Source organism: Leucoraja erinacea, chromosome 5, assembly GCF_028641065.1.
Source record: "Leucoraja erinacea ecotype New England chromosome 5, Leri_hhj_1, whole genome shotgun sequence".
Classification (NCBI taxonomy): domain Eukaryota; kingdom Metazoa; phylum Chordata; class Chondrichthyes; order Rajiformes; family Rajidae; genus Leucoraja; species Leucoraja erinaceus.
This window is the reverse complement of record NC_073381.1, coordinates 71,424,049-71,446,920: the sequence shown is the minus strand read 5'-3', so window position 1 is coordinate 71,446,920 and position 22,872 is coordinate 71,424,049. Positions and strand designations below refer to the sequence as shown.

Sequence of the window (22,872 nt, the reverse complement as noted above, 5' to 3'; positions counted from 1 at the left end):
GAGACAAATCTGCCAGGTACAGCACAGGTTTGGTCTGGGTGGATCACCCGAGCCAGCGCAGACTTGAGTTACTTGGCAAAGGTCTTAGACAGGATCGTATAGTCCACATTTAGCAGCGAGATGGGTCTCCAATTCCTGAGTAAATTCCTTCTCCCCCATTTGCTTGTAAACAAGGGTGATGATGCTTTTCCTCATTGAGTCTGACATGCTTGCAGCCAGGAGCCGAGCACTGTATACTTCTAGCAGGTCGGAGGCCACTGAGTACCACAACTTGGCTGGAAACCATTGCTTCAAGGAGTTTTATTCGCGTCAAAGGAACGGATGGAGCCAGGCAGTCAGTGATTGGTCCAGAGAGTCTGGACCAATTCTCCTGCTTGCTGTCCTCCAACACTCCAACAATGATAGAGGACAGGAAGTTCTGAGAGGCTGTGTTCTCTATGACCTTTGTCATACAGACCAGCATACCGACTCATTCTTTAGTCAGAGGGTGCTGAATCTGTGGAATTCATTGCCACAGAAGGCTGTGGAGGCCACGTCAGTGGATATATTTAAGGCAGAGATAGGTACAGATTCTTGATTACTACGGGTCTCAGAGGTTATGGGGAGAAGGCAGGAGAATGGGGTTGGGAGGGAAAGATAGATCGAATGGCAGAGTTGACTTGATGTGCTGAATGGCCTAATTCTGCTTGTATCACATGATTGAAGGATCAATATGTCCATTTGCGAGTTAGTCCAGACCTCTGGATTATTTAACCACTCCATCAATCAGCATACCCAACTACTTTGTGGAATAGATCTCTGTATAGTCGTGTGTGACTTAGTTCCAACTTTTTACCACCTATTTCACTCCTGTATTTTATAGACCTTGGATTTTCATTTTATCCATTTGGTGCACATTACAGCCTTTTGCACTTACAAAAATTTCAGACCATTTTTTATTATATTCACATGGTTGAAACGCTTTGAGCGCAGTTACCACTGCCTTTTGCCTTGCAGCCTCATGTCCTTCGTCATTTATGTTCTTTCTGCCTGCTATCCCTTCAGTATCTTGTTATTGGTCATTCCCCACCTCCCTCTGCACTTCCTTGATTAACATGCATTTCTCCAATTCAGATTTAAAACGTTGTGATTCAAATGATTTTCCTCAGAGACTGTTGGGCTGCTCAGTATTTTCTATTTTTAATTCAATTACTCAGCATCATGAAATTAATAGTCACCAGATTATACTTGACATAATAAACCACATTTTTTTTTAAACTGTCAAGCATTGTAGTTGTCTTTACCAGCTCTCTCCCCACCCCCCTCTACCGCTGAACTACTGGAATTTTAATGACGTAGTCTTCCATCATATTGACAGGTTGATGGACACACAATAGCCACCACCTTCCGCTTCTTCCTATGTTCCTTCCTCTGACTTCACAATTTTCAGATCTTCTATCCTTATCTCATACATTGTATTTTCATCACTGGCCTTTTTCCAACCATTTGCCGATCAACCCCCCCCCCCCCCCCCCCCCCCTCCTCCCTACCTGTATCCACTTATCACTCACCAGACTTTGTCCTGCCACTCCAGAGCTTTCTTCTCCCACTCTTCAGTCTGAAAAAAGGTCTCAACCCAAAATGTCATCCACCCATGTTCTCCACAGATACTGTCTGAACCGCTGTTACTCCAGCACTTTGTGCCGTTTTGCACTTTGTAAACCAGCATTTGCAATTCCTAGTATCTACAACACCCAATGTATTCCAATTAGACAGCTGTTACGCAGAGAGAAGTTGAGGTTTTGTGTCAGTGTTTGAACAAAAAGATTCTCAACTTGGAAAGAGTTCCAACACAATGAATTGATCAAAAACAGCAATGCTGTTCTTCTCTCCACAGATCCTGCCCACCTTGAGTATTTCCAGCACCTCATGTTTTTATTTTCATGTTGCCAACAACCACTGAATTTTTATCTTTGATCTATCGCAATGAGGATTAGCACCGGAAGAAGTGATGTAGGAATGAAATTTTAAGATCTGGTCGAGCAAGAAGGAGCTCCATTAGAGATCAACAGATAGCAGGGTTAATGACTTTAAATACGAGCTAAAAATAATGAACGAGGCAGGATATGGCTAGATCTTGGAAAATTGCCTTTTTTTGCAGAACTGAAATGAGAGTTGCATGGCCGTTAAATGAATAAAGGAAGCCAAGATACAATTATTAGTCGCAACACAGGCCCAGTGATGAAAAACAAAATCAGTTTACTGGATTTGGAACAGCATGGGGGCAAGTTCAATGTGAAAGAGGAACAATTCATTGCAGCACACGATGAAAAGAAAAAGGGTTAAAAACAAAATGGAATAATGAAATTCTTACTTGCTGCAACTAAACAAGTTTGTAAACACTGTACTCAATAGATAAACAAAAACCCAATATAATGCAGTAAAAAACTAGGAAAGAGAAACTAGTGCAATCAATGTAGTTCGTAGTTACAAAGAACTGTCGATGCTGGTTCAATATGTTGAGTTTTGTTGGGAACAAACTATTCCTAAATGTTACAATTTTCAGACTCCTATACCTTCCCAATGGTAGGAGCAAATTGAGAATGGCTAACGCAGTGTGGGTCCTTGATGATGCTGGCTGCCTTTGAGGCAGAGCCTCTTGTCGACCCCTTTGATGGTGTGCAGGGTAGTACCTGTGATGGAATGGGCAATGTTCACCACTTATCGTAATCACCTTCATTCCTGGGTGTTCATGCCATACCAGAAGATTAGATGTCTCATTAGAGCAGAACGAAGGTCAGAGACAGATAGGTCAGAGCTGGAGTGGAAAATTGAAGTGTCATTGAACAAGAATTTGAGGGTCAGCCCTGCAGACACAAAACAGGTGTTTTGCAAAGCTCAACCGTGTTTGGCTTCTCCAGTGTGAAAGGGACCACAATAGAAGCACAGAGTAACACACTGGAATGGAAGAAGTGGAAGCAAAGCGTTGCAGCCACCCAAAAGGGCTATTTAAGTTCTTGAATGGTGGGAAGTGGACGTTGTATGTTGGGATCATTTTCTGGATGTTGCATCATTTTCCATTTGGAAAAGGAAAAGTGCTAATGAAAGATTAAACCAGCGAGTTGCAGGGGAGGCATTCCTTTGGAATGCTGAAAGAAAGAAGCTAGAATAATAGATTGTCTGCTCGGAGGAATTTCATTGAAGGTGGCAGGATAGAGGCAAGGTTGAATATGAACCCGAGGGGTAATCTTTTTCCTCACGGAGAGAGTGGTGGGTATATGGAGCAAGCTGCTGGAGGAGTTAATTGATGCACAAATTATAACTTGATTTAATAGACACTTGGATAGGTGTATGGATAGGTGTGTGGATAGGTGTGTGGATAGGAAGGTTGAGGGATATGGGCCAATCACATGAACATGGGATTAATTTAAATGGGGCATCTTGGTCAGCATGGATGAGTTGGGCCAAAGGGCTTGCTTCTGCGACATATGACCACACCCAATACAACAGATTTTCTGAAGCATTGGCATATATCAGCACCCAGAATAACATTGTAAAACACAACTAAAAGCCAAGTTTGAAAGCATTTCATCACAACCTGCAGTTAAATGGGGAAAAGCAGCATATTACTGCAGGTCTACAATCTTGATTTTGATAAATTCAGTGGTTACCTTGAGTCTTAGTTTTGGTTAAGAACTCCGTTTGATGGGAGATTTCATACATCAGATTCCGCTGCCTTCCAATAAGTCAGCATGAAAGCAGTTTCCATTTCTAACAATATCATTGAAATGGATGAAATTTGCAAGATTTTTGTTCTGAAGACAAAAGGCTGGTTTCAGCATTCTCCCTTGTGGAGGATTGAATGTGCCGAGTACAAGTAGTCTATTCCCGAGAACCGTTCGCAAACTAAAAAGTTTGCAGAAAAGTGCTTCAAACAGATGGCAGTCGACACCTGTAGAGGTGGGTGTCCCAAGGGAATGGGTAGTCTGAAGAAACATTTCAAATCTCGTTTTACCATTCCTAATACCTTCTGAACCTGTAGTCGGCAGGGCAGTACTCTGCATATCGCCAACTTGAATGTGTTGTGCATACTAACGTGCTGTTAATGCCCCCTTAAAACTGTCTAGTGAAGGTGATTTGACTATATTGTGGTCCATTTTAGTTTATTTAATTCCCTTAAGGTTCTTACAAAGAATGAGTTCTTATAAATATGGCGAATGGGGTTTCTATTTGCAAATCATTACTCTCTCTTGTTCTCCTTTCTGTTGAGTATGTTATGTATCAATCTGCAGTTATGCTCACGATTCCCTTTTGAATCTTGTACAACATGGCTAGTCTGTTCCTTGCCCTTTGTGTTTCCAGCGTTTCCCAATCCAGGTCGGACAGCATCTGTGTGACACTGCTACCTCTATTGTAGTTCCTGATACAAAAGCGTGCTGCTTTACCCCTTCTAGTTTGTTGATATGGCCAGTTTTGTATGGGTCCCAGGTGCATGAAGCATATTCCAGTAAGGGTCTAACCAATGTTGTATATGTTGTGGTTTTCACTTCCTTTGGGCAGAAGCAGAGGTTTCGTCTAAGGAATCCTAGTGTCCAGTTAGCTTTAGTGACCGTGTTGTCTATGTATTCACCCCACGAAAGCTTGCTATCAAGATGAACTCCAAGGTATGGTTGTGAACTTGTACGATTAAGTATTTGTCCACAGAAAACGTAGTCTTGAATAGGTCATTTCTTCTTGTTTGAAATTACCATAATTGAGCATTTGTTTGGGTTGAAACTCATCTTCCATGTGTTACAAGGATGATATTAGCAAATTTAGCCAGAGCCGAAAAAGCTGTTGCACTGGACTGCATAGGATTTATTAAATAAACAACGCATTAACTAGAATGAAGACACAAAAAGCTGGAGCAACTCAGCGGGACAGGCAGCATCTCTGGAAAGAAGGAATGGGTGACGGTTTGGGTTGAGACCCTTCTTCAGACTTTAACCAGCATCTGCATTTGGGTGGCACAGTGGCGCAGCAGTAGTGTTGCTGCCTTACTACACCGGAGACCCCGGTTCAATCCAGACTACAGGTGCTGTCTGTACGGAGTTTGTACATTCTCCCAATGACGGGTTTTCTCCGAGATCTTCGGTTTCCTCCCACACTCCAAAGATGTACAGATATATAGATAAATTGGCGTGTTAAATGTAAAAATTGCCCCAGTGTGTGTAGGATAGTGTTAGTATGCAGGGATTGCTGGTCGGCGCGGACCCGGTGGGCCGAAGGTCCTGTTTCCACGCTGTATCTCTAAACTAAACTAAATCTGCAGTTCCTTCCTACATATAAACTAGAATGTATTCTTTCAGGGTTCAATACGGCAAAACTCCTGCTAGTGTCAAAAAACAGTCACCTACATCCCCACAGCAGCCAGCAAATCCACCTAGTCGGTCCTGTAGGCTGTAAACAGGTCAGGCATTTGTGAACTGGGACATCCCGTATCAAGTTAGTATGCCCTTACATCTAGGCAGTCAATCCATGACCAGCTTGCAATAGTACAAACAATACATGAGAGAATCATGGGCATAGACCCATGAGATGGAAACAATTCACCAACCTCAAGGTAGGATTTCCTTTAACTCCTATTTGACAAAGAGCTGAATGGGGTACAACACAGGTAGTGCAGCTGAGGAAGGGAAATTACAGCAAAGGCATGACCTAAGATTTTGCTTCTACTTGAAATAAAAGATCACCATGCCTTCAGAAGTTAGGTTGGGCCTTAACCTGCAAGTCCTTCACCAAGTTGATATTTTTTTCTCATCTCCTTCAAGATCCCCATTCAAAACCATCTCCCAACTAATTTCTTCAGTTTGATATTAGATTGCTCCCCCATTTGCTGCAGAGTTTAAAATTCATAGTGCGGTTATAAAAGGGATCAGTACAAAAAACAATCCCCAATTTGACAGACTATCATGGTTAAAAAGTGTAAAGAATTACATTGCCTGGTGATAAATTCTTCAAGTAATGGGATCACTTCTCTGTACACTTTTAATTCATTTATTTTCAGAACTGAAACGTTTCCAAAAAATTCACATTCCCTTGCGCCATCTTACTGCAGTCATCCCTTCAAACACCTCCCAGACATTGGTCATCACCAATTCAACTTGGCTGGACTACTCTTGACCAAAGCTGTATTCTTCTCCATCAGGCTCTGGACCAGATAGAGTTTCCACAATTATACTTTACTTTCTGCATTTGCAAAGCGTTTTCTTCCAGGAAATGTCATTCACTTAAAGTTCTTTAAACAGATGCAACTGAAAATTTCACGTGGCATAAAAACATCTTGGGCTAATTCAGTCACAGCAAGGTTTTCTGCATTCTGATCTTGTGGCAAACCTCATTTTAAAAAAAGATTCCAAGCTTTCTTGCTAAATGATGTGCCAAAATAAACAAAAGATATCCCACGCTGTATACAAACTAGTGTTTCCATCCATGGGATACAGATGGGCAAAATAGGTCATCTGCACGGTTTATCTGGCAATCCTCCAAAGACAATCAGGGAAGAAATACTGAAGATAGGGCAACATCCCATCAAAAATGTATAATTGGTTCCTGTGCAATAGGATATATACAGCATTAACTTTTGCTCAGTTTAATGCAATTGATCTTTTGGCTAGGCTCGTACCACGGCTTAAAATTAAAAAAATTCAATCTCTACTTCAAACGTTTAAAATCAGACTTATTTCCGTTCAAATTAAACAGGCGATAGACAATAGGTGCAGGCAGGAGTAGGCCACTTCGAGCCAGCGCCGCCATTCAATGTGATCATGGCTGATCATCCACTATCAGTACCCCATTCCTGCCTTCTCCCCATATCCCCTGACTCCGCTATCTTTAAGAACCCTATCTAGCTCGCTCTTGAAAGGCAGTCCTTCCACATGGAACCTCCAATTTACTGATGTAAACCGGTGATCCGTGCATTATAAATATTCTTACAAGTTATCAACCTTGTGCATTGGAGGCATATGGGGCCAATCATTCTAGCCAAGCGGGGAAAGGAAGGTCAAAATGTTTAAAACGCAATAAGAACAGAAAACGCTGGAAATACTCAGCAGGTCAGGCATCATATGTGGAAAGGGAAACAATTAGCATTTCAATAAATCAGAACTAGGAAAGATAATTAGTTTTAAGCTCCTGACAGGAGTCAGGGGAGGGATGGGAAAGAGAACATTCCCACAAGGGCAAGGCCAGAGCAATAAACAGAAGTGCTGCATGAGAAGTAGGCCCTCCAACCCATTATATTTCAATCAAACACAATGCCACATTAAACAAACTACAATGTTTGTAGTTTGTTTGGTTGTTTGTCTATTTGCACAAAGTCCGCGAGCATTGCCACTTTTCATTTCACTGCACATCTCGTATGTGTATGTGACGAATAAACTAGACTTGACTTGAGCTTATTTCCGTCTGAAGAAGGGTTTCGGCCCGAAACGTCGCCTATTTTCTTCGCTCCATAGATGCTGCTGCACCCGCAGAGTTTCTCCAGCAATTTTGTGTACCTTTGACTTGAGCTTATCTCTTTGACTGTTGAGCAGTTTATGATAATACATGTAAAAGATATGAAATGACCGGCAGATCAATGCAAGAGAGAAAGGAAAAAAATTGCACATGGACGACATACAACAGAACTGGCAACAGGACTCCCAGAAAATGAGAAGCTTTTAAAAAAAAAGTGAGATGGTGAGACTTTAAGGCATGCATGTAGCTGTTAGAATGATGGGCAGGGCAGACACAAGGAGCCACATTTGCTGGTTAATAGAAATAAAGACAAAAGGCTGGACGGATTCAGCGGGTAAGGCATCGTCTCTGAAGAACATGGATAAGCTGTTTCAGCATGGACAAGAAAAGGCAGGTTTGCACAAGAAAGCCTGGATGACGAGAGAAATTAAAATTCTGGTCAGATAAAAAAAAAAAAAGGAGGCATAGGCAGTCAGGATCAAGTGCATCCCTGGAGGAGTTTAGGACATTGAAGAGCATTCTCAAAGAAAGAACAAAATGGGAACAGAAGAAAGCTCTGGCAGATAATATTTAGGAAAATCCAAAGACATTGTATGTACTATAAGGGAGAAGGCAATTATAGCAATGACTACATAAAGTTCTGTTCTTGAGGACACAAAGGAGATTAAGGACCTTGCAACTTAGCGTCAAGACAACAAACCCTCTGAAGAAGGGTCTCGACCCGAAACATCACCTATTCCTTCACTCCATAGATGCTGCCTCACCCGCTGAGTTTCTCCAGCATTTTTGTCTACCTTCGATTTTTCCAGCATCTGCAGTTCTTTCTCAAACAACCCTCCCTCAATATCAGCACGACAAAGGAGATTGTGATAGACTTCAGAAAGCAATGCAATATGAACACCCGCACCATTGATGGGGCTAAAATAAAAATGGTCAAAATCTTTAAGTTCCTAGAAATAAATATCGCCAGAATATGTCCTGGAGCAGCCGCATCAAAGCTATGGCCAAGAAAGTAAATCAATGCCTCTACTTCCTTAGATGGCTTAGGATGTTTGGCATGTCCCAAACTGCCCTCACCATGAAGGCAAGGGAGCTTGAGCCACTTAATGGAGATGTCTTGAAGATTATAGTCAAGGAGATGTGTAGGTCCTGCCCTTGTTCAACGTCCCAAAATGCAACACCTCAAATTTTCTGTATTAAATTCCACCAACCATCCCTCCACCCACCTGGCCAATCAATCCAGACCCTGCTGCAATCTTTCACAACCATCTTCACTATCTGCAAAACCACTAACTTTTGTATCATCAGTAAACTTGCTCATCTTGCCCTGTACAGTATGTTTTCATCCAAATCATTGATGTAGATGACAAACAGCAACGGGCCCAGCACCGAACCCTGAGGCACACCACTAGTCACAGGCCTCCAGTCTGCGAAGCAAATTTCCACCATCACCCTCTGCTTCTTTCCATGGAGCCAATTTGCTACCCATTCAATTATCTCTCCTTGGATCCCATGGGATCTAACCTTCCATATCAGCCTACCATGCGGAACTTTGTCGAACGCCGTCACTGAATGAGGTCCATGTACACAACATCTACAGCTCTGCCCTCATCAACCTTTTTGGTCACGTCTTCAAAAAAAAATCAGATTTGTGAGACACAACCTCCCACATACAAAACTATGCTGACTATTCCTAATCAGCCCTTACCCATCCAAATGCCTGTATAACCTATCCCTCGGAATACTCTCCAGTAACTCACCATCTACAGATGTTAAGTTCACCGACCTATACTTCCCTGCATTTTCCCTGCAGCCCTACTTGAGAAGAGGCACAACATTTGCCACCCACCAGTCTTCTGGCACCTCTCCTGTATTTAAGGACGACTCGTAAATTTCAACCAGGGCTCCTGCAATTTCCTCTCAAGTTTCCCGCAATGTCCTTGGATATACCTGATCAGGCCCTGAATATACCCTGATCAGGCCCTTCAAACACGACAGTACCTTCAGTACTTTTTTAACAGTAACCCAGACTGCTTTCAAAACACTTCCAGTGACGGCTCCAATTTCCTCCGTCCTACTGTCTTTCTCCTTGGAAAATACACAGGAGAAATTCTCATTTAGGACCTTGCCCATTTCCTGTGGCTCCACACAGTGGTGACCATTTAGATCCCCAACTAATTTAGTAATGAAGAAGTTACTGAAGAAGTATCTGAGGGATAAGATATATGCATCTGAATAGACAGGAGCGATTAGCGATGGTCAACATGGTTTTGTATGAATGTGTTTTACAAATATGATCGAGTTATTTTTTTAAGTAACCAAGATGATTGATGAGGGCAAGGCCATAGGCATTGCCTAATTGGACTTCAGCAAGGCCTTCGTAAAGGTTCTGTTGCCCTGGAATGTTGCATTGTAGGGGATACAGGGAGAGTTAACCTAAATAAAGCATAGCCTTCATGGAAGGATGCAGAGATTGATAGTGGAAGATTGTTTGATTTAAATCTTTTTATTTGAATTTCACAGCAATTTGCATACATACAATGATAACAGACAGTGACAGTCAAGGCATAATTGTGCAACAGTATGTAAGCGACCCTCAAAGCCCTTACCCTTACCCACCTTCAACCCACCCGAATCAGGTCGGAACCAAACGGGGACAAACAACACTCACATACATACACATCCATACAAATATGGTAAGATAAACGAAACAAAAAGTACTAAAAAATAAATAAAGGGGTCACTAATAATAGTAAACAAGTAAGTAATTAAATAAATAAGTGTGGAGGGGGGGGGGGGGGGTTAAGGGGAGAGTAGCTGCAGTAGAGCAGCACAATGGTGGAGAGCACTCAGTCCTCTTCCGAGTCTGGGGACAAGTTGAGAGAGTTAACAAGTTCCAAGAAAGGGTTCCATGTATCTAGGAATGTCTTGGTAGAGCCTTTGAGAGAGAACCTAAGTTTTTCAAGCTTTAAATTGTAAAGCACCTCCTTAATCCAACGGGTGTGTGTCAGGGGACAGGTGAGCCTCCAGTTAAGCAAGATCAGTCTCCGGGCTAACAAGGTTGTAAAAGCTAGGACCCGTTTCACCGCAACAGAGAGGTTGGTGTTGGGAGGGGTACCGAAAATGGCTGACAGTGGGTTTGGAGGAATAGTCTGGCCGTAGGCTCTGCTTATCAAGTCGAAAGCACTCCTCCAAAAGGCTGCTAGCTTAGGGCAAGACCAAAACATATGGCTATGGTTGGCAGGACATTGATTACATCTGTTGTAGGTGTCGCTAACAGCGGGGTAAATTCTAGATAATCTTGCATTTGTGTAGTGGACTTTGTGAAGGACTTTGTATTGGATTAGGCCATGACGGGCACATATGGAGGAAGAATGGATCAAATCCAAGGCAGAGTCCCATTGCTGGTTTGTTAGTTTCGTATTCAGCTCATCCTCCCACGCAGCTTTTAATGAGGTATGAGGTTTCAATATTACCGACCCTAACAAATTATACAAAACAGAGATGCATTTCTTCCGGTTGGGATCTAGAGCTAAGATGGTATTGGTCAGGGTTTCAGGGGGGCGATTTGGGAAATGGGGGAATGTCTTCTTCACAAAATCCCAAATCTGGAAAAAACGAAAAAGGTGTGAGTTTGGGAGACTATAGTTGGACGAGAGCTCCGCAAAAGATGAAAAGATGCCATCCTTGTATAGGTTTTTGATACTACTGATGCCATTACTATGCCAGGTTTTGAATGCGTGGTCTGTACTTGAAGGTTTAAAGATGTGGTTTTTAAGCAGTGGGGTCAAGATGGAAGGGCCTTGTAAACCAAAGTTTTTCCTGTTGACTCCATATCTTGAGCGAGAGGGACGCAATTGGGCCTGCACCCACAGATGTTATAGGAAGGGAGAGTTGGGAGCATAGGACAGACCGCAACGGGAGATGTGAACTCGCCTTTTCCATGTGTACCCTGGTCGGTAGGTGGTCGCAATCATCATTCATCCAATACAGGAGTTTTTGCAATATTATCGCCTAAAGTCAGGAAGTGCCAAACCACCGTCACTCTTAGGAGACTGCAGTATCGCCTTTCGGATTCTAGCCGGTTTGCTACCCCATAAAAATTTAGATATTGTCCTTTCTAATTTATCAAAAAAAGATTTAGTGATAAGTATAGGGGACGTGCTGGAAAAGATACAGGAATTTGGGTAGGACGACCATCTTGACCAGATTTATCCGGCCCACGAGGGATAGCGGTTAAACTGACCAGCGGTCAAAATCTCTTTCGGCTTTCTCAACCAGAGGCAGAAAGTTTGTGCGGAACATATCAGATAACGGTGTTGTGATAAAGACGCCGAGGTAGCGAAACCCGTCCTCTGCCCGTTTGAATTAGGTTAAAGAGTGAGGGAGCTGCTTAGCCAATGAGTTAATCGGTAATAGCTCACTCTTTTGGTAGTTAAGTTTATAACCAGAATACGCACCAAACCGTACTAAAATATTCGTAATCACAGGGAGAGAGCTGATTGGGTTCGAGATGTACAGGAGTAGGTCATCCGCATACAATGAGACTTTATGAGTTGTGTTGAACCATGAAATACCTTTAAAGCCCTTCTCTGGGCGTAACCAGACCAGTTAGTGGGAGATTGTTTTGTGGGCTGGAAGCCTGCGTCTCCCTATAAACAGTGTTGGGTCCATTGCCGTTTGTTATCTGTAAAGGTTTGGTGTGAGAATGTACAAGGACTGACAAGGACAATGTTTGCAGGAGAGACTAAAGTAATACCGATTATTCTAGCTATAGACGACATTTTAAGTCAAACATATTAATTTAGTGGAAAAGCAGGCTTTGCAGACCGACCTTCACTATGCTAGAAAAACACTGATAAAAAATTGTTTCTCTGAGGTTAGACATTCTGATACTTTCTTATCACATAACAGGGCCTTCTTGTTTCTGCAGCTGCCTATACTTCCTAATAACTCCCATCTACTCCTTAACACAATTAAAGGGACCTATTGTGTCTTTGCAGACTAGCTTCTTTTGTGCATTTATGGAAAAATACTAACATGTGCTTCGGGCTGATGGCTCAGTATAAATATGCTTGTACGTTTGTGTATTCCTTGAGAGGCCAATGGTAGACACTGGTGTGAACTTCTGTACATTCAGGTGTCTCTGCCCCTTCCCAACATGGTGTTTTAGTAAAAGCTTTTGACTGAGACTTGTGTTTTTTGAATTATTTTACAGTTTAAGTTTAGTAGATTTTCACAGTAATATAGACAATAATGATTATCAAAAATTACAGTAGGATCTCGATTAGCTGGGCAAGTGTGCCAAGGAACAGTAAATGGAGTTGATCAAATGTGAAACGGGTGCAAAAAACACAGATAAAGTCATTTTAAAGTAACAATTCCTGCTTCTGAAAATGTTACACATTAAAAATATGTAACGGCATAACAGCTCAACAGGGCCAGAATACCATTTGTCAGACACATTTTGTTCTTTGGTTTGCTAAACAAGAAGATATGCGTTTTGAAATTGCATGTTCAGCAATACTTTAGCAGACAAAAGAGAAACAGCTTTGGTAGCAATGTGCTTAAAAGTAGACAACTGCACTGAGCTTTAAACATTTAACGTTAATAAATTACACAAAAGCCAAGCATACATTTAAAGTCTATTCTTGAGAAAAGCCACAAGTGCAGTACTTGAATACTATTTTCATTGAAGGAACAAATGGGGAAACAAAAAACAAATCTTGTTTTTTTTTTTTAAAGTGATGTTCATATGTTATAAAACATCTTGCTCTTATTTGATCCACTGCATTAATTCCCTGCTGTTCAGTTTGCAACTGTTCTGAACTAATGGCCAGGGATAGACCATGATGTTTTATTAATCTCTGGACTGCAATGTATTCCACATGAAACAACATCTGACTGGAACTACAGCACAGACTGCTCTGCGCACAACAATGTGGTATACATAATTTAAAATAATTTGCTTAATACTCAATTAAAAGGGTTTGCCAAGGAAATGATTTTAGTGTAACATTTCTCATTATGAATGAGCTTTCAAATATAGGCCCAAAACTCATTATTTTTTACATACTATAATTTTACATACTATCCAGGCAGATCATACCATACACAAATAAAACAGGTAGCCCAAAGGAGAAAATTGAGTGCAATAACATTTAAGAATACAAGGCCGATTCATGAGATGTTGATACAAGATTGTTTTCCATGTGGGTGAACAAAGTGGCCAAGCACTTAAAACCAAGTGGAACAATTTCTTTCCTTGGAATGAAGAGAATGCTGAGCACCCTCCGCTGTCTGCGGAGCGCGCTCAGCATCGCCAAGGACTGCTCTCACCCCAACCATGGACTGTTTACCCTCCTACCATCCGCGAGACGCTACAGGTCTCTCCGTTGCCGAACCAGCAGGTCGAGGAACAGCTTCTTTCCGGCGGCTGTCACTCTACTCAACAATGTACCTCGGTGACTGCCAATCACCACCCCCCCCACCCCCAGACACTTATTATTATTTTATTCAAATCGTTTGTAATGTCGCTCTTCCAGGGAGATGCTAAATGCATTTCGTTGTCTCTGTACTGTACACTGACAATGACAATTAAAATTGAATCTGAATCTGAATCTTTGGAATTCTATATGCCACAAAGCAGTGGATGCAAGGTAATGAAGCATATTCAAGGCAGAGAAAGATTTATTTTTGATCTAGGGAAGAGGACAAGAAATAATGCAAGTAGAAAGAGATCAAACACCATATCTTAACCTATGTCAAGCAAAACACAAAGTGCCGAAGAAAGTTCAATAAGAAAATTAAACTTTTCCTTTTTTTCCCCCCGTTATGTACAATGTTTACATATTCACATATTGTGTAGTGCTGCAGCAATTAAGAATTTAATTGTCCCGTCTGGGACATATGACAATAATACTCTTGAAACTTTGCAGGTCAGGCAGCATTTGTGGAGTCAAATGAACAAGCGACATTTTGGATCGGGGCCTATGCGGTTAGAAAGAAATGATCAAATGGAAAGCAATGTTTAAAAAATGGTTACCAATTGTGGCAGAGAATGATTTTAAATGAGGCTTGTGGTGACCTAAGAGTACAAGATGAATTATTAGGAGAAAGTGGTTAGGTCAAAGCCTTATGCTTAGTGTCAGCAGGTTTTAACGTGGTTGTGTCAACCAGATTATAGAGCTCCGCTATATGACCTTTGGTGTCAACTACCAGGGTCCGATGTCCCTTTGTCTCACACACCTGGATCTCCTGCCATCAGGCAAGAAATACCGCAGCATCAAAGCCCGGACTACCAGACTGCTAAACAGCTTCCTGCCACAGGCTGTGAGGCTGCTAAACAGTCACTCCACCTGATTCTGCGGCTTTGCACTGACAATTTAATAACTCTTGCACTGGCCACTCAAATCAGCTGCCCTGGACATTTTAATGACTGTTTTTACTGTATTTTAATGTTGCTGTTTTACCTGCTTTTAACTATTTATACTGTTTTATCAGGGACTGGATTGTTTTTACTGTTATGTGTGAAATGTTATAAGTTTCATGTGTGATGCTCCGGTATTCCCTGGGAAACGTCTTCTCATTTTGCACTGTACAACTTGTTGCTTTGCAAGATGACAATAAAGGTTGATTGATTGACTGGATTGATTGTTTGAAGTGGTGGGGAATTTACAGGCAGAGCTCGAAATCTGAGACCCTCCCAAAAACTAGTCACACAAATACATCAATGCCTGCAGCACCAGTGACTGTGCATCATTATTAAGAGAGCTTTGACCCGAGTGCTCCATTCCCAAAACAAAAGGGAAGAAAATAAAGTGATTTGGCAGAACCAAAATTCATTGGAGCCATCGTAAAAATTGTAAACCATTTTCATTTGAAGTCTGGAATCTTTTTTTATTTCCAAAAAGTAATTTGTATTATTTTCTCCTGAGCACTGATAACTAATAAAACCAACCATCTAACCCAGAAGGCAAGGAGGGAATTTTGCAAATAGATTTTGCATATAACTCCATTAATTGCAAAATGAAACAAAGTGCAGGTGTGAAGAATTTTCTTTTGTGGCTCAAGACTGCAACATAAACAGTAGCCAGAATCACACTCCACGTTACACATACAGTTGTGCAAAATATACATTGTTTCTTAGCATTACCAAGCTAAATATCATTCTTCATGGGTTCTTCTAGTCTCGTCTGTCCTTCCATAAGCTATACAGTATAACAGGTTTTTTTGTTGGAAGAAATATGACAAAGGTACAAGAACAAGTGCTTGTAAAACACCAGGAAGCTGAATAATAATTCACAAATCACTGGTGTTGCAGGCATTGGCTTATATTTGTGCAACTAGTTTTTGGAAGGGACACAAAGTTCCACGCTCTGCCCACCTCTCCTACATTTGTGACATCTAGATCGATTGGCCAGATGGCGGAGGAATGGTTGATGGAATGAGAAGTGTGAGGTGCTGCTTTTTGGGATATCGAACAAGGGCAGGACATACTTAGTAAATGGTAGGCCTCTGGGTAGTGTTGTGGAGGCATTAGTAGGGCATTAAATGTCATCACCATCTTCTGATATTTAAAATACTCCATTAGGTCAAGCAAATGACTGCTAATGAAGAAGGGTCTCAACTCGAAACATCACCCATTCCTTCTATCCAGAGATCCTGGCTGTCCCGCTGAGTTACTCCTGCTTTTGGTGTCTAAATTCTCAGAATTTTGTTTTTTACACCCGAGCTATCTCTGATCAAATAGAGCAATTAGCAAGGAGAACGCCGCCATCCCAATAAATCTCAAACAACAGTTTACTCTTTTTCTCACAGAGAGTGGTGAGTCTGTGGAATTCTCTGCCTCAGTGGGCGGTGGAGGCCGGTTCTCTGGATACTTTCAAGAGAGAGCTAGATAGGGTTCTTAAAGATAGCGGAGTCAGGGGATATGGGAAGAAGGCAGGAACGGGGTACTGATTGGGGATGATCAGCCATGATCACATTGAATGGAGGTGCTGGCTCGAAGGGCTGAATGGCCTACTCCTGCACATATTGTCTATTGTCTATTGTCTAAACTGCTGGAATAAATCAGCGAATAAGATGGCCTCTAGAGCGATATGGTTAAGTCTGCGAGCTTGTAAAGGATACGAGTCATGAGCCCACCTCCTGAGATGGAGATAGGGATGAGAAGGCAAAGTGCTGGAGTAACTCAGTGGGTTAGGCAGCATCTCTGGTAAAAAGGACAGGTGACCCTTTGGGTTTGGGTTGTGACCCTTCCTCAGATTGATTGTAGTGGGTGAGGAAAAAATACTGGAAGTGAGAAAGAAAAACAGGACAAATCAGGACAAGGAAGTTCCCTGATAGGCCGATTGTTGGCTAGAGGCAGTGTGAGCCCAAGAGGGATTTATCGTTGCCAACTGTGGAACTAGTTAACGGACATTTGGTGTAGAAGGTAGGAGGAGAAGAGAGAAAGAGGAAGGGGATGAGAGGTTTGTAGAAGGTACCTAAAATTGGAAAAATTCAACATTCATACCGTTGCGTTGCAAGTTCCCCAACCAAAATATGAGGTGCCTTTCTCCAATGTGCGTGTGGCCTTGCTCTGGCAATGGAGGCGGCCTCAGACAGAAAGTTCAGCATGGGAACAGGAATTAGTGGTTAGCAACCGGGAGATCCTCAAATTTATTGTAATAGTTGCATGATATATGCAAACAGTAGGACCCGACTTCTTCCATTGCAATCTCAATTCTGTAAATCCTATGACTTACTGGAATGATTCAGAGCAGGAACTTTAGGTTTAATGGTTGGAAAGAGGCCCAGGTTTCTACTGCTTGGAGCAAAAAAAGGTCAAGAGGAAATAGATATGAATAAAACCACAACTGATTTACGCTGGGTAAACAAAAAAAGTTGTTCCCATTGGCAGATGGCTCAAAAACCACAAAGATTAAAAAATATTGGGGAAAGAGATACAGGAAGGTGAGAGGGAAAGCTTTGATTGAGAAGTTATTCTTTCCAAAAGTATTGAAAGTTAGAGTCCATCAGGGCTCTCCAAATGGAAATGGAGGGCAATGAGGATATTTGATGGGATTTTCTATTCAAAATAGAGCCAAAAAGAATCATTCTAAAACTGATAGAACCAGTGTCCTTTTTCTTTCCTGCTATGACTTTTTTGGCCCAATGATTCCTACAGTTGTAACACAAAGTAGTAAAATTGCACCAAACGAAAAACCAAATGAACACACAATTATACAAAAATCAAATTTTAAGTGTTCGAAAAAAAAAAGAAAAAAAAAAGGGGGAGAATGCTCTTAATGTTACTTCAAAAAGGAAGGCAGGTTCTAATTAAGATAATGGTCACAAATTAAAAGGGACACCATAAATATACGGGGGGGTACCTCGAAAAGGTGAAAGATCCCCAAATGATTCAATAGAGTGAGTTCAATGAACTAGAAAGGCCACTTTGAAATGAACATCAGTAGAAAACAATGCATACCCTTCCCACAACAATTTTCTCCAAACTTAAACAAGTACAGTTTACAGAATGCCAAAAGAAAACCCTTTAAGAAAAACATGCACCTCCACATCTTTGAAGTAAATTAAGGCTTTGTGCTTATTTTTCTGACTTGCTAAACAGCAATTAGGGTAGATATGGAGAAGAGAATGTACTCACTTGTATTATTGAGAACAGGGGAGAGAAAAGATGGATTCACTGTGATAGATGTTTTTGTAAATTGAATTGTGTGTATGTCTGTAGGAAATTGTCTTTGCTTGTATGGCTGTAGAAACGGAGTTTCGTTTGAGCCTCATCGAGGTTCAAATGACATGTAATAAATAATAAATATTGCCTTCAGTACAAGAGTATTCTTGTATTTAATGTAGTATGTATGATATACAAGTGTGAGCCCATCAAGACATCCCGGAATTTTCATCTATTTACGATTTAAATTGTTAAATATCCAAAATAACTGAACAAGATTGGTCCCAACAATTGCTTTGTTACAAACACAAACCTACCAATCATTTTTCCCCCTTCACAATTCTCACTTCCTGAAACACGACCCAAACTTCAGAATTTTTAAAGAAAATATTTAAAATTTAATGTAAATGGAAAAGACTTCAAAAGCTGACAAAAACAAACCTTAAACAAAGGGTCAGCTGATATACAGCTTTAGTCAATCTGTTCAGAGGCAGATCACCTGGGCAAAGCAGAACCAGAAAAAAGCCTTGCGTTGAGAGATCAGTTTCACATTTTGAATAAAGAACTAAATGTGAGTGCAGGATGGAAAGTAGTGAAGTTGATGAAGTCAGTGACTTCTGCACGAGTTCTTCGCCCACTTCCTCCAAATCAAAGGCGTAGTTATGGGCATTCACATGGGCCCCAGCTATGCCTGCCTCCTTGTAGGGTACGTTGAACCATCCCAATTCCAGGCGTAACTGGCCTCATCCCCGAACTCTACCTCCGCTACATTGACGCCTGCATTGGTGCAACCTCATGCACCCATGCAGAACACTTTAGCTCATTGCATCAGACTTCATCAATTTCATTACTTATTTCCATCCTGCACTCAAATTTATTTGGACCATCTCCGACATCTCCCTACTGTTTCTAGATCTCACCGTCTCAATCACAGGAAACAGACTATTGACCGACATCCACTACAAACCTACTGACTCCCATAGCCATCTTGACTACACTTCTTCCCACCCTGCTTCCTGTAAAGACTCTATCCCCTACTCCCAATTCCTCCATCTACGCCACATCTACTCCCAGGATGAGGTGTTCCCTACTAGGGCATCAGAAATGTCCTAATTCTTTAGGAAACGGGGATTCCCTTCTTCAATTACAGATGGGGCTCTCACTAGGGTCTCCTCGATATCCCACAACTCCGCTCCTACTCCCCCCCCCCCTCCCCCATTCGTAACAAGGACAGTCCCCCTTGTCCTCACCTTCCACCCCATCAGCCATCGCATACAGCGCATAATCCTCCAACATTTTTGCCACCTCCAACAGGATCCCACTACTGGTCACATCTTCCCATCGCCACCCCCTTCTGCTTTCCGCAGAGACCTTTCCCTCCGAAACTCCCTTCCCACCCAAACCACCACTTCCCAGGTACTTTCCCCTGCGACCGCAATAGATGCAACACCTGTCCCTTTACCTTCCCACTCGACTCCATCCAAGGACCCAAACAGTCTTTCCAGATGAGGCAGAGGTTCACTTGCACCTTCTCCAACCTCATCTACTGTAACCGCTATTCCAGGTGTCAACTTCTCCACATCAGCGAGACCAAACGCACTCAGCGGTCATTTCACTGAACACATCCGCTCAGTCCGTCTTAACATACCTGATCTCCCGGTGGCTCAGCACTTCAACTCCCCCTCCCATTCCCAATCTAACTTCTGAACAGCACCTCATATTTTGCATGGGTAGTTTACACCCCAGCAGTATGAACATCGACTTCTCTAACTTCAGATAGCCCTTGCTTTCTCTCTCCATCCCCTTCACCTTCCCAGTTCTCCCACTAGTCTTACGGTCTCCGATTATATTCTATCTTTGTCCCACCCCCTCCCCTGACATCAGTCTGAAGAAGGGTCTCGACCCAAAGATTCGCCCATTCCTTCTCTCCAGAGATGCTGCCTCACCAGCTGAGTTACTCCAGCATTTTGTGTCTACCTTCTCATCTATTGCTGTCACCACTTTAACAGGACTATACTCCTGCATCCCCAGGTCTCCCTGTTCTACATCATTCTCCAGGGCCCTAACATTTACTGTGCAAGTCCTGCTCTGGTTTAACCTACCAAAATTCAACACCTCACACTTGTAAGAGTCCATTTGTAGTTTCTTGGCCCAGTTCACCTTGATCCTATTATTTTTGATAAGCTGTTTCACTGTACACTAATGTTGGTGCCTTCTGCAAACTTAGTGACCCTGTTAACAACAGTCATACTAACTGTTAATACTGATAAACATTGAACCAACCACAGATCCCTGCAGCACACCACCAGTCACAGGCTTCCTAACTGTAGAACAACACTCCACTACCACGTAGACGCCTTCCATTAAACCAACTTTGTATCCAATTGACTAGCTCACCCTGGATCCCATCTGATCTAACTTTCCTGGCTAGCCTACCATGCAGACCTTGTCAAAAACCTTGCTAATGTTCATGGAGAATGGTCCTGCCCTTGTCGATTCTCCTGGTCAAAAAGGATAGATAATCCCCAAGACACAAACAGCCATGATTACAATCCCTTAGATTTCTGCCTTTCCAAATCTTGTCCCACAAAGCCCATTCGTGGGAAAGGATTGTACATCAAAGAAACTTTGATGTACAAGGTGGAAGAATTCATGGTTTATTCATTTTCAAAGAATTTGTAAGGTGCAAGATCCAGAAGCAAGAAAATTTCAACAATAAAAAAACAAAATACTGAGGGAGAGGATAGAACAGGCAAAGAACTAGATGGCAGTGGTTCCAAGGGATTATCATCACAAAACTATCTCCTTTGAGCAAGAAGAGAAAAATCAGGGCACCAGACCATTTTTCACACATTTGTCAGTACTCGAAGAAAAGGTTAAAACACATGTTTTCAGTTTGCTCTAAAATGAAACAGCGAGATTAGCTTCAGTGAAAAAACCTAAACCAAAAAAAGTTGCAAATAGTGCGCTGGAAATCTGAAACAAAAACAGAAAGCGCTGCAATTACTCAACAGATCAGCTGTATCTGTGGGAAGAGAAAGAGTCAACATTTCAGGTCAGAGACCCTTTCGGTGTCCAAGTTTCAGATGGCCATATTTTACAACTCACAAAATCAATGTAGAACCCACACCCAATCCTGAAGGAACGCATTTGAAAATAAAGATCAAATCAAAAAACCCTTGGAATTGCTCCTACTTTGAAAGTCTCGATTCCAGGAAGAGAATGGATTTCTCATTTAGATATCCAATGGATGGATAACATTACAAAAAAAAACTGCAATGCAGTTTGAAATCTGCAAATTGGCAGTACAGCGATGAGATGTGTTTAAAAATTAAAGCTCTGGCCATACCAAAGCTTACCCTGTTACATTTAAAAGGTGTGGCGATTACAAACTGACTGAGAAGTTATTTCTTAAAAGTTGTACGTTTCAACTACACCAAGACAAGATTAGTTAAAATTGCCACGAGTCACGAAACTCTTCACGTCTGACCTCATCAGCAAACCACCGAGATTAACTAACGCCTGCCCATTGCAGAGTGAATCCTGGAAACATGCGCTGCTTTAATTTGTAACATGCATATATAATATCCGTGATTTTAAATGGTTTTGCAATCTGGTTGCTCTCGGTGGGACATTTAAAAGTTGTTCTTGGCCGTATGGCACGCACACACACACCGCCCAAGCTTCAGGACGGGCCTCGGAGAGGGAGTGACTCTGGTTCCCAACACAGAGGTCGCCGGTGCCGGTGCGAGTCTGCAGCAACACTACTGGGAGCTCAGGGGGGAATTGCTGCTCCTCGTTAAAAACAAAACCTAACGTGCAGAGCAGTGTCTTTCACCAGCACGTCGAAGTTGCGAAACAGTGGGGGGATGTATAGCGATCAGCCCAGCCTACAGGGACAAGTTCAAACAAATCTCCTTGCCCAAACACAGCGCGTTTTCATTTAAAGTCACAGGGACAGAAGCAGCTACACAGGGAACCTGCTCACCAGCAGCAGCCCTTAGCCCCGCAGACTCTGCAGCCCACCCCTTTACCTTGTTGAGGTGCGGGTTCCTGGTTATCTCATAGCCCCTTCTCCTGGTGTACACCAAAGATTTGGATTCGTCCTTCATCTTCTGCAGTTCCCAGTTGGGGGCTCCTTCTCCTATTCCTATTCCACAATTCGCCATTCTCTTGAAGGTTCCGCTGGGGAATGAAACCAGTGCCAAGTGAACCCGAACCGGCCGATGGTCTAATCACGTCTCAAGGCCTGTTGCAGCACCGACAGTGACACTTGTGTATCTATATATAGCTGCTCAATCTCATTGGAAAGGAAGATGTGAATTGTAGCAATCTGAACCTGTCATGACCTTTGTTAGAACATAATTAAGCAATCAATGATGAGCGAAACCAATCGCCCCAGTTATAGGTAAATGATTACTTTGCTGCAAAATCTAGGTAATTATAGGTTATGTCCATGCAATGCTGCGTTTGGTGTATTCTGAATAGTATGCAGTTAGATGGGTGTCCATGTTTTTAAATCACTTAGAAACATGGCTTCACGGATGGGGAGGGGGGGAAATAATGCTGAACTATTCCTGCCATTGGGTCCAGGCTGGATTATGCACCGAACCGGCCTGGGTGAGGAATGAGTGGGGTCTGTAGCATCAAAGAGCAACAAATAGTGCCAATCCTTATTGTTCTACACTGACCTCTGCTGGAAATGTATGCATATGTTT

At 42.2% G+C, this 22,872-nt stretch overlaps 1 protein-coding gene across 1 annotated transcript in view; it reads right to left on the bottom strand.

The window, feature by feature from the left end:
* me1 (malic enzyme 1, NADP(+)-dependent, cytosolic) overlaps window positions 1-22,613 on the bottom strand; it is a 354,758-nt gene extending 332,145 nt beyond the window's left edge. The window contains exon 1 of the mRNA XM_055635901.1: window positions 22,189-22,613. Within this exon, the coding sequence (XP_055491876.1) occupies window positions 22,189-22,323 (135 nt within the window). The 5' untranslated portion in view covers window positions 22,324-22,613. The remainder of the gene's footprint in view (window positions 1-22,188) is intronic.
* Between the last annotated feature and the right edge of the window lie 259 nt (window positions 22,614-22,872).